This window comes from Homalodisca vitripennis, unplaced genomic scaffold, assembly GCF_021130785.1.
Source record: "Homalodisca vitripennis isolate AUS2020 unplaced genomic scaffold, UT_GWSS_2.1 ScUCBcl_402;HRSCAF=2325, whole genome shotgun sequence".
NCBI classification, from domain to species: domain Eukaryota; kingdom Metazoa; phylum Arthropoda; class Insecta; order Hemiptera; family Cicadellidae; genus Homalodisca; species Homalodisca vitripennis.
In genome coordinates, this window is record NW_025776579.1 from 249,648 (window position 1) to 263,219 (window position 13,572).

A 13,572-nucleotide genomic window follows, 5' to 3' on the forward strand; every position below is an offset into this window, starting at 1 on the left:
CTTACTAAATGAGATATGCATACTCGTACTTACAATATTTTTTCAATAAATTAATATGTTTCTGCAGTATTTCCCAGCGTATTTAAATAGAGAATTGGTATTAGGGACGAATAAACATTGAACTGCACGGGAAACTACGACAATGACTATTTTAAACGACATAAAATTAATTAAGTAGGGCATTAACTGTAAATTAAATGTTTTAGGGTGGAGAGATAAAAGTAATTAAAATTTAAATAAATTTTGCCAAAGACTTTATTAATATAATCGTGGCTTTATAAAGAATTAATAAACTACAATTAATGTTCTCGCCCTAGCTGTATGTACTATAGGAGATAGTAATTTAGTATTTTAACAACTTGACTACTGTAGACACCATAACGTGCAAGTTGTCTTCACAGCATATCCACAGTGAAGGTGATGATATCCAATCTTTCTCTGCAAAAATTACCGCCACGGTAGTACCTGAAATATTGCTTAACTGCTTTAATATCGACACTATTCTAACAACTTGACTACTGCAGACATCATATCGTGCTAGCTGTCTTCTCAGTATATTCACAGTGAAGGTGATAGTATCCAATCTTTCTCTGCCACAATTACCGCTACGGTTGTGCCTGAAATATTGCTTAACTGCTTTAATATCGACACTATTCTAACAACTTGACTACTGCAGACATCATAACGTGCTAGCTGTATTCTCAGTATATTCACAGTGAAGGTGATAGTATCCAATCTTTCTCTGCCACAATTACCGCTACGGTTGTGCCTGAAATATTGCTTACCTGCTTTAATATCGACACTATTCTAACAACTTGACTACTGCAGACATCATAACGTGCTAGCTGTATTCTCAGTATATTCACAGTGAAGGTGATAGTATCCAATCTTTCTCTGCCACAATTACCGCTACGGTTGTGCCTGAAATATTGCTTAACTGCTTTAATATCGACACTATTCTAACAACTTGACTACTGCAGACATCATAACGTGCTAGCTGTATTCTCAGTATATTCACAGTGAAGGTGATAGTATCCAATCTTTCTCTGCCACAATTACCGCTACGGTTGTGCCTGAAATATTGCTTAACTGCTTTAATATCGACACTATTCTAACAACTTGACTACTGCAGACATCATAACGTGCTAGCTGTATTCTCAGTATATTCACAGTGAAGGTGATAGTATCCAATCTTTCTCTGCCACAATTACCGCTACGGTTGTGCCTGAAATATTGCTTAACTGCTTTAATATCGACACTATTCTAACAACTTGACTACTGCAGACATCATAACTGTTATATATGAATATTCTTTGTGTCTTTATCTAGTAAGTTAAAATATATTTGCAACAGGTGCACATCACCCCATATGACGTAATGTGTCGGATGTTTTAATCGTATGATTTTGAATAAACGGCATTGGCTACTCGAGATCACCTGATCCCCCTCTCCTTTGGTCACTGCCTTGTCCGAGCATTCCTTGAGCCGCAGTAGGCAGTCAACTCCCAGTCTCGCTTGCCACACCACCCCTCGTGTGGCCGTGTCTTAAGAAATGTAAAAGTGTTCTTTATTTCGATTCACCCGCCCCCGGCATAAATACTGTTATTTAGTACAAACATAACAAATGGCGACGAGGATGGGATTAATTTACATACCGGGCAATGCAACTGTTCGATTGTGCCGCGTAGTGTAAATTTGGGACAACACGTGTAAATGTCGGATGACGAAGTGGATTTAGTGCCGTTACTACACGATATCGAACTGCCGGGCAACACAAAAATGTCGGGAATAATCGGCGGAATCGGTGAATACGATCAAAATAGTGAGACGTGGTCGTCTTATATCGAGCGTTTCGAACTATTCATCGAGTGTAACAATATTAAGGAGGAGAAAAAGGTTAGCACGTTATTAACTGTTGCCGGTGTAAAAACTTACAGTCTATTACGGGATTTATGCACGCCCAATAAGCCGTCTACAAAAAGTTTTGACGCATTAGTATCTTTGATTCAAGATCACTTGTATCCAAAACCATCGTTCATAGCCGAGAGGTACAAATTCAGCAAGAGGATTCAGCACGAAGGCGAATCAGCAGCAGACTAAATCGCCCAGTTAAGAAAAATGTCCACCCATTGTGAATTTGGGGCAGTTTTAAACGATTACCTGCGAGATCGTTTAGTCTCCGGAATTAGAAATGAAGCAACAAAACAAAAACTGTTAGGAGAATCCAGCTTGACATTTGACCAAGCAGTTAAAATCATCACGTCAGCAGAAGCCGCTGAGAAGAATGCAGCAGCCTTGGCGATCAACGGAAGCCGCAACGCCGAGCGACTACAAAAGATGACAGCTCATCACCGCAGTGTAACAGCTGGGAGCAGAGCATCGGCGGGTGCCGGCGGCGCTACCACACCTGGAAGTCACCACCACAACCCCAAAAGCAGCGCTTCGCACGACTACAAAGTGCAGTGTTCGTGTTGTGGTAATGTGGGCCATTTGCGCCATCAGTGTCGATTATTTGGTGTTACGTGTAACGCGTGTGGAAAAAAGAATCACATTGCTAAGGTTTGTCAATCAAAGGGTAAGCCCCAAAACCAACAATCTAAGTTTAAACACTTTAAAAATAAAAATGATAGTAGACATAATTATGTAGAAGAAGTATGTAGTCAAAACACTGATAGTAATGTTGAACCTGAAAGCTATGAGGAAGATATTTCAAATTTATTTAAAATGAATGAAAGGGAAGTTGAGCACATTAAAGTTAGTCCGGTTAAATTAGAATTAATAGTTAAGGGTAAGCCAATCTATTTTGAGGCTGATACAGGCGCGTCAGTAAGCGTGTGCAGCGAGAAATTTTACAAAGAAAACCTTAATAGTTGTAAATTATTGCCCACTGACTTATCTCTAAGTTCGTATACGAATGAACCTATAGTTCCGTTAGGGAAAATTGAAGTGGATGTTCAATATCAAGGAGTTAGCAAATTTCTTGAATTGTTTGTAATCAAGAAAGGAGCTCACCCTCTCATAGGACGAAATTGGCTTCAAAGTCTCGGTGTGGAAATATCTTTCAAAAATAAAATATTTGGCATAAGCAATAAAGACAGTAATCCGGATGTTACGAGTAAACATTGCATTGAATTAACTAAAGATTTGATCAAAGAATTTCCGGAAGTTTTCAGTGACAAATTAGGTCAATACAAAGGTGAACCAGTTAAATTAAAGTTAAAACCTGACGCCACACCAAGGTATTTTAAGCCACGGTCCATTCCCTTTTCACTTAAAACTAAAGTCGAAAAAGAACTAGAAAGGTTAACTGAGGAAAAAGTACTAGTTCCAGTAAAAAGTAGTGACTGGGGCACTCCCATTGTTCCAGTAATAAAACCAGACGGAGGAATACGCATTTGCGGAGATTTTAAAGTTACCTTAAATCCATGTTTAGAAGTTGAAAAGTACCCTATCCCCAGAATAGATGAATTGTTTACTTGTTTACAGAAAGGCGAGAAATTCAGTAAAATAGATTTATGCCAAGCTTATATGCAGCTAGAGTTAGATGAAGAATCTAAGAAATTATGCACTATCAGTACCCATAAAGGGTTATTCAGTTATCAAAGAATGCCGTTCGGAATTTCTTCCGCAACGAGTATATTTTAGTACAGAATCGAACAGTGTTTACAAGACTTGTCCAATGTTGTTGTATTTTTAGACGATATATTGATTACAGATGTAAACGATGATCTACACTATCAAAAACTTAGGGAAGTTTGCAAACGCCTAAGCGAAAATGGTCTCACAGTAAAAAAGAATAAATGCACATTTTTTGCACCTAAAGTGGAGTATTTAGGTTTCTGTATTGACAAAGAAGGGTTGCACACTTCCGAATCTAAGGTAGAAGCAATTAGGAATGCTCCCATACCTAAAACAGTGACAGAGGTCAAAGCTTTAGTAGGTCTAATTAATTACTACTCAAAGTTCATACCAAATTGTTCCACTATACTAAGTCCCATGTACAGTCTTCTTAAGAAGGACACACCTTTTAATTTTGATAAGAATTGTATCGCAGCTTTTGACAAAGTAAAAGAGTTACTTTCAAACGCACCAATTTTGGCGCATTATGACACTAATTTGCCTTTGAAGTTAGCCGTAGATGCTAGTTCAGTTGGCTTGGGAGCCGTCCTAAGTGTTATCTCACCAGGTGGTATAGAGAAACCAATAGCCTATCAGTCACGCACACTCTCACAAGCTGAGCGGAACTATTCACAGATAGAGAAAGAAGCTCTGGCTATCGTGTTTGCAGTCAAAAAGTTTAATCAATACTTGTACGGTTGGAAATTTATTTTGTACACTGATCATAAACCTCTTTTAAGTATCTTTGGAAATAAAAAAGGGTTACCTATCTTTGCTGCCGGTCGCATGCAAAGATATGCTTTGTTCCTGTCCGGTTACGAATTTGACATTCAATACGTAAAGACAGAACTAAATAATGCAGATATGTTATCTAGATTGCCTTTAAGTGTCAATCACAACAATGCTACTGATGAGTTTGCGTGGCAAGGTACCTATTTACATTGTATTCAAGAAAGCTCATTACCTTTGACTTTTGAACATGTAAAATCAGATACACAGAAAGATCCAGTTTTAAGTAAAGTGTATGGCTACATTATGCACGGTTGGCCTAATGTCATTCCTGAGGGAAGCGAAGAGCTTACTCCGTATTTCCAGAGACAGAACGAACTGACAGTTGAATTTGGAGTAATTATGTGGGGTTATAAAGTAGTCGTACCAGTAACTTTAAGGGATTATGTACTTAAAGAGGTTCATTCTAGTCATTTAGGTATTGTGAAAATGAAATCGGTAGCACGCAGCTACGTCTGGTGGAACGGTATTGATGAACAGATCACAAATATGGCTAACAGTTGTTCTTCCTGTCTCCGGGAACGGAACAACCCGTCAAAGAGTCAATTACATGTTTGGCACTATCCTTCCGCTCCCTGGGAACGTATTCATGTGGACTACCTAGGACCTTTTAAAAATAAAATGTATTTAATCGTCATTGACGCTCACTCAAAATGGTTAGAAGTAGGCGAAGTTAGTTCAACTTCCGCTAAACGAGCTATAAGTTTTCTAAGAGAGCTATTTAGTCGTTTTGGTCTACCTGTTAATTTACATTCTGACAATGGACCACCCTTTACCTCATCTGAGTTTAAACAGTTCATGGAAATGAACGGTATAAAACATACTTTCAGTCCAGTGTATCATCCAAAAAGTAATGGCCAAGCAGAAAACAGCGTGAAATTTGCTAAAGACAAATTAAAACGAGCATTTCATGACAATGCAGATGCTAGCGTAGCCCTAAGTAGGATATTGTTTGACTACCGTAACTCTGTACATAGTACTACCAATGAAACACCAAGCAAGTTAATGTTTGGCAGGAAACTGCGCACCCGGTTGGATCTATTGAGACCAAACATTACCCAGTTTGTAAATAAGAAACAAGAGGAGAGCAAAAATAGTTTTGATAAAAATATTACTAGGGTAGTTTATCCAGGTCAAACTGTATTAATGCGAGATTACAGGTCAAACAACAAATGGTTGCAAGGTATTGTAAATAAACAAATCAGTCCTGTTATGTATGAAATAGAGTTAAGTTCTGGCATTGTAACGAAACGTCACATAGATCAATTGATCGGTCTGAGTGACAGTTCGCTAGACAGAGACTCGAGTGCAGTAGCAGAAACTGTACCGAGAAACGTGGCAACCCCTACTTCCGCATACGCAGACGTAGACTTGGCAGCGCCGCAATACCAATCGCAATGTAACTCTCCCCCTGCACATGACGTAAATCGATCGCCAGTTGGCATGGCAACCACTACGGCGAGTGGTGGAAGGTCACTCTCTTCCCCCTCTACCCCGCGCCGTACTACACCCATATCAGAGCGCGTAAAATCAGCTGTTCTTGACAGCACCTGTCAAAGTCGGATGCGACGCTATCCTGAGCGCACTAGAAAACCTGTAAATAAACTTGACTTATAATAAAGATGTACTTATTCAGTAATGGTTGTGTATTATGTTATATTATGTGTTTTTCTTTTTATTATATTGTGGTTTTATCAAGCGTTTATTTTAATTTAAACTTGTTTAGTGTTTACTTTTTGTCAACTTGTTGTTAATTATAGAAACATGTCATATCAGCACTTTATCAATTATTACTTTAAGTATCAAGAGGAAGCATTCAAACTATTGAAGGACAATAAATTTTTAAATTTGATTTGTTTGTAATTTCTGAATTTAATAGGGAGGAAATTGTTATATATGAATATTCTTTGTGTCCTTTATCTAGTAAGTTTAAATATATTTGCAACAGGTGCACATCACCCCATATGACGTAATGTGTCGGATGTTTTAATCGTATGATTTTGAATAAACGGCATTGGCTACTCGAGATCACCTGATCCCCCTCTCCTTTGGTCACTGCCTTGTCCGAGCATTCCTTGAGCCGCAGTAGGCAGTCAACTCCCAGTCTCGCTTGCCACACCACCCCTCGTGTGGCCGTGTCTTAAGAAATGTAAAAGTGTTCTTTATTTCGATTCACCCGCCCCCGGCATAAATACTGTTATTTAGTACAAACATAACAATAACGTGCTAGCTGTATTCTCAGTATATTCACAGTGAAGGTGATAGTATCCAATCTTTCTCTGCCACAATTACCGCTACGGTTGTGCCTGAAATATTGCTTAACTGCTTTAATATCGACACTATTCTAACAACTTGACTACTGCAGACATCATAACGTGCTAGCTGTATTCTCAGTATATTCACAGTGAAGGTGATAGTATCCAATCTTTCTCTGCCACAATTACCGCTACGGTTGTGCCTGAAATATTGCTTCACTGCTTTAATATCGACTCTCTTGTCTTAACAAAATCCCTCAATCCGTGATATCTATGTATCCACCCTCCGATTAATCATCCATTTGGTCTATGCCTGGCCTTCGAATTATTCTAGTTCTTTACAAAATATCTTAGTTACTTACGCATATTTGTAGGAAATTATTTTTGTGTACATCTGCCTGTCGTGTTACCACGACTTACCTCACTAATTAATCTGTTCACCCTGTCCCTCTTTGGACATACAACTAGCATTTAATTTAATTATTAGTTTTTTTTTTCTAGGCAATAATATTACATGCGTACTCCAGATGAGCTTATTGCTGTATATTTAGCTGCGTCAAACCTCTAAGATTATTATTACCTTACATTCCTGACATGGCTTTCAGGAATTGTATTACTTGCCTTCCTTTTGTACATTTCAAATTTTTATCATAATTATAGCTGCGTAACATGTTTAAACCAGTATAGTAAGTATAGTACCTGTTCATCTATGATAAGCATCTCCTTTTTGTAAATCCGTATAGTTTTAACTTGACTTGATTTATAAACGATTTCTATTTTTAGTGTACACCTGGCTATCCTATTGAGGATAAACTCTTATCTCATTGGCGCATTCAGCTTTTTTATTTACATTTTCATCTAATACTGTAATACAATGGCAGTGATTTTTTTCCTAATTTTGTTTACGTACTCGGCCTTTTTGCGTAAGTCTTAACTTTCAATAACTGAATCCTTGTAACTCTTACCTTTGACCCTTTTTTGGCTACCACGCCTTACCACGCCTTACCATAATTCTGCTCACCTCTATGGCAAACCACACATGCATGCTGTTACCAATCGCAAGTGAATTTGTTTTTTTTTACTAAATATTGATAATGCACCAAATGCTCTGGTATAGCTGTTTATTATAATTTATCTGTTTATACATGACAGACTACGATATTCATGCAAGTTCTGCAACACTTGGTCAATCAGAAAACTCAGAATAGGCATAATTGAAAAGTCTTTATATAAGATTTCGTATATTATGTTGTACTGTAACTGTAATGTCACAGTTACAGGATGGAATACCACAGTTGCAAATGTTGTACGTAATACAAACGTAGAATACAGGCGTTAGAAATGTAACTCTCAAAAAAAGGCAAGAATATTGAAATTGTACACCAGTGTGATGTACAAACTTTATTCTGCTTGTCCTCATAAGCCATTTGCCTGTGCGATGGTCTAATAATCAAACAGTACTATGGGGAAGAATCGATTCAATACAAGTTTTACAATATTGCTAAAAATTCCTACGGTCACAGACAAGATTTAAATCGCTCTATCTTTAGCTCAGATCTTAACTCCGACGACTAGGTAAACTTTAATGAACATGCACTTTATGAAAATTCCTCGGCTCTGAGGAACAGTCAAATGAGACAGTTCTATGTGGCTGCACCCTGACAACTGTTTCTGGTCATAGTTTCATTCCGCTGGACATCCGTTTTCTTACAACTCGCATTTAAATCTGCAGTACAAAACAACCTTAAAAGACCAAAGTCACAAAAAAACTATTATTTTATTTGTTCTGTAACTAATTATTTTGAGTTAACTACCTCTTATCCCCATCCTATAAATGAGGTTTAGAAATCGTATTAAATATCGGCGAAGTCTATTACGCGTTACGTCATGCAGCGTACTCCTCCCTTGTAAAACAATTTTAATGCACATGATTTGTTTAATTGTTATATAGTCCCGTTCAAAAATGTTTTAATATTTAATAATAATTTATGGAACAAAATAAGTAATTAATTAATATTTTGTATAATTTGGTTATTCCCAAGATTATGGTTGTGTTCGGCAAGTTTGAGTTACATTTTTATTTGTCATTACACATATGTTTTCATACTGAAACGTCTTGAAAATATTTAAAATATCCACTTCAAAATCATATAATAGAAGTCACTGTTTCTCAAACTATAAGAAACGGTTAAACTCTATGGTGAACCAAATGTGATTCTAGGACACATTAAAACTAAGGTGTTCTTTTTTAAACACTTAGTATAACAGTTAAAGAATTTAAATTATTATTGGAGTTTCTATTTCTTAATTATTAAATGAAATCCAGTAACAAAGAAGCTTCTTCAATGTGTAATTTATTCTAAGAGTATTTAACACACTTATATATTGTTAAAAGTTTATATGATAAGCAGTCTAGTTGTTAAACATATTTTAATGCTAGGAACATTTAATGAAATAAATGACAAATAATGCTATAATGATCATCTATCCACGATTTTGATTTCTTGTTATTATTTAACAATAATACTTTTTAATAGAAGTAACAGACATGTCAAAAACTTGGTTGTAAACTTTATTGAACATTACATAAAAACTGTAATTATGTACTACATGTTACTAGTGACAGTGGAAGATTGTGTTATTTACCATATCTTAATAATTCTTGTTCGGGCCATCCGCCCGGAGTGACAAACCTCGTCTAAGGCTGATCACGTATCTGTGTTAGGAATATAATCGTTATGTTGGTGAAAAGTTTCGTAAACTTGTTCTTATACTACCAACTATTACCTTCCTACTAAGGTTGAGATCCCCATTTTCATCATTTTGGATTTACGAGTAAGGGAAAATTAATATAAAGTCAAATGTAATGAACCTTTTAAACAAGTTAATACGCACACATATTTTATTCCATAATCCTTTTTATAAGTCACAAAAACCAAATTGAGTTATACATGATTATTTAAATAATTACATAGCTGATATTGTAAATGTGCTATTTCTTAACAGACAGTAATTTATACCTCGTTACCATGAAAACACGATTTTATAATCATACTATTTTCTAAATGGTTTCAACACAGCAGCTTGCTGATTCAATGTGCTTTTAGTTAATATGGACAAAGTTAGCAGTGTTCACGTTCGCTCTTCTTCGGACCTGTGACCTTGACATCACGCCTGAGCCTCTATCCTCTCTGCTGTAATATTCTTCAAAAGGATAAGTAAAAACATATTTTTCTTTGAATATAATTGACGTAGAGGTTTCTTGCATATATGGCTGTAGATTGTGTCTGAATATTGATGTTACTCAATAATTCCTTCAGTTTAAATTGTGGCAACGTATTAGTTTGGCTTGACCAAAATTCAAAATTTACATTTTTTTGAGACGTTTGTTGCAATAAACTGCCGTAAAACTTCTCACGTGTGATAATTACTTTGATAAATATTCCTCACCTTGTTTATTGTTTTTATTTGAGCACTTTCAAGAGCCCGGAGTTAATTTGTATGGTTTAAGTACATAACTTAGTTCTTATAATTGATAGGGAAGTTTTTTTTAGGAAAGAAATGAATCGTCAGTTTTGCGTGTTGTGGAGGAGGTCAAGAAGGAAGAGTATGAAAGGAGTTTTAAATATGAAATTACACTTTTTCTAAAATCATATTTCTTTAGCTTTACACATAAAACAGACCACCAGACAAGTAAACATGTTTTAAATTGTATATATCTTAAAGACCTTTAAAGCGATGACTGTCTATTATATATTTGTTTGACATTATCATAACTATTATTTCATTGTTTGAGTGATGGTATTGAATATATGAAGAGACACGAAAAAATCTTAGAAAGATTATCACTTCATACTTTTAACTCTTTCTATACTTTCTCATTTTAACTCCTAATAAAAATTAGCGTGTTTAACGATCGAGTTTTCCAGGTCTAACAGGAAACTCAGATTAATTAGGTGTTATTGATACGTTTCTAACCAACAGGGGAAGCTCATCTTGCATTGTTACTGTACTACGAGTATTTCATGCAACTAGACAGTGTTATAAATGATGTAAAATGTTTATGTTTACAAGCATTAATGATAGCACGTTCCTATCTAGATTAAATCTACATTTATAAAACATTATAAGTTATAACAGAATCTTATTCGAAATAAAGCAAGACCCAAAATGTAAAAGTTTATTTTTATAATAAATTTAATATCCATGGGTTTCTTTTCAAAAATTAAACATAATCACAGTTAACCTTTTTTAATTGTGAGAAATTTAAATTTCTCATTCTTTTACAGTGATATTTAGCAAATACTTATTAATTTCTGATTATTACATTTGATTTATGTTTCAGGCTGCAATAATACTTATCCTAAATATGAGAGAACCAGTACCGTAAGTATTTGGGACATAACAAGTGTTTAATGCCATTCTGAAACTGATTTTGTAGTCAAACCTTCTAGTTTTACAATATTATCTTTAAAGGTATTATTGATTAGACAGCCTAAGGATTTGTGTCATATTTGTGATTCGAGAGTTTTGTTCTGATTACTTTCAGGTGGCCTCGGTCCTGCGTTGATCCGACGTCCTCTCTGTGACACTCATCATCTAACACTTCTTCACGTGTGTTGCAAAACACACAAAGTGTGAATGTTGGTTGTATGGAAAAAAGTGTGAAAGGGTGCGTGCGTGTAGAACTACATTTAACTCAAACAATTATTCTCCACCACACAACATATTAAGGTAACTAAATTTATCTGCTAATATTAGACTTAAGTTTAAATATTTGTCCCATGATTATACTTAATATTATTAATATTTATTTAATTAAGATATATTACTATAATTATATGTATTTTGGAAAATTTGTGGCTTAAAATGATACATTATTATATGCTGTTTTTACTAATTGTTACAGGGTGATGTCGTCAATGCGGCAGGAGGCCGCCCCACTCACACTAATACACACACTACACATACAGCGACGTAACTAGGTTATTCAGCACCCGGGGCAAACACCTATTTTGGCGCCCCTCCCCCCCACCAATTGAACTGAAACTAATTCCTTATAACTCCTCTTAAAAAGTGTGGTGTGTCCATCGGTACCGGGTACGCTACATTAATACTATCTTGAATCTTGATCTTAAAATACTCAACCTCAAGTTCAAAGTATATAGGCCTAAATATATTTGGTAAATAATAGAATACGTATTTTCAAAAACAAATAGTTTATTTCAAAACAACACCATTTATACTAAAACACTTATGATAGTAAATTATGTAAAATATTGATTTAAACATTTAATTGTTCTTAGAATTTAACTTTTCGGGCTTTTCTTGCAGCAAATGTACTGACAATCTCACTGAAGCATAGTTTTGAGGCTACCTGGTGCTCAATGGAAATAATCCCTAGGTTTGTCAGCCTCTGTTGCCCTGTCAAATTCCGTAAATAATTTTTTATTATTTTAAGTTTACTAAAACTTCTTTCATTCGAAGCCACTGAAACCGGAATTGTCAAGAAGATCCGTAAGGCAGTCATTATGTTTGGATATACATCCTCCATTTTGTTCACACACAAAAATTTCAGAAGATCAATCGAATTGGCTGTTTGGATATTTGGTACTAAATCCAAACCATGGTATTTGAAACTTTCCACTTCAGTTGCCAATTCGTCTTTGTCCAAGTCTTCTTTATATTTGGAGGCTAATTCAATTGCTTTAGCCTTTAGGTCATCCCCACTCATTGTTCCAAAGCTAGCTCCGTTGAGAAAACCAAACAAATGATTTATGTTTTGAATAGAGTTGAATCTTTCTCTGAGTTCACAAAGAATGCGATCGACGATTTCTAATAGCTGCTGTTGAAATTTCTTCTCTTCTGAGAATTCAGGTGCTTCATCTTCGGCATTCTCATCAAACATGCGCTTTTTTTCTTCTCTTTCGAACTACTTTGAAATGAGGATCAAGGCCAAGATTTGTTGCCATTTCTTTGGCTTCTTTCATTGCAGCGTTTGAATAGTTTGCCCTTTCCGAGTCTAGTTCAGAGATCAATCGACTGATGTGTTTGGCCGATCTATGTATGGTGATATTCTCCACTTGTAGGAGCTTGTTCACAATGTCAATGCGGGTCAATTGCTTGTACCAAAAAACAGGAGAGAACTATAAACTCAAACTGCTTGACATTTTTCAAAAGATTAGCTGCTTCAGTTTTTGTTTCATCTGAGGTAGTTAGGCTGGTTCTGAGGTCATTTAAAGCATTTATAATTTTACCTAGATGCTTGTATATAACTTGTACAGCTTCCCTCTTAGTCGAACCATCTGGTGTTACTTTGTAGTTTTAGAGATAGAGGGACATGTTTTAATAAAACCCTCCCATCTATTGGTCGAGGAAGCAAAAAAATTGTACAAAGCAGTTAAGAGTTCCAAAGTATGACTGTACCTCCCCTGACATACTAGCAGCATTTTGCACCTACTAAATTTAAGGAATGAGCCGCGCAAGGCACAAAATAAGCCAGGTTGTTTTCGGCAAGAATCCTAGATTGGACGCCTTTGTATTTGCCAGCCATATTCGAACCATTGTCATAGCACTGGCCCCGGCAGTTCTTCAAATCTTAAGCCATCTTTTTTGATTTTCTCTGAAATTTCTTGCGAAAGACCCAATCCAGTTTTTTCACCAACTTTTACAAAATCAATAAAACTCTCCACTACCTCCGGACCCTGTTCGGTGATTTTCACATAACGAAGGACTTGAGACATTTGCTCCAAATGACTTACGTCGGGAGTACAGTCAAACATAATTGAAAAGTATTTTTGAAGCCTTGATGTCACAAAATATGTTTTCTCTGACTTTTCCTTGCAATAATGTCTAAAAATTCATTCTGGATGAGCGGCGAAAAGTAACTGACTTGGCCTTTTTTATGGCG

The 13,572-nt window shown here is 35.8% G+C and overlaps 1 protein-coding gene across 1 annotated transcript; it reads left to right on the forward strand.

Annotated features, from left to right (window-relative positions):
* Positions 1 to 2,118: 2,118 nt before the first annotated feature.
* LOC124370721 (uncharacterized protein K02A2.6-like) lies at positions 2,119 to 6,024 on the forward strand. The gene is made up of 2 exons (XM_046829022.1): positions 2,119 to 2,559; positions 4,129 to 6,024. The coding sequence occupies exons 1-2, from the start codon at positions 2,119 to 2,121 to the stop codon at positions 6,022 to 6,024; spliced, it is 2,337 nt and encodes a 778-aa protein (XP_046684978.1).
* The last annotated feature ends 7,548 nt before the right edge of the window (positions 6,025 to 13,572 follow it).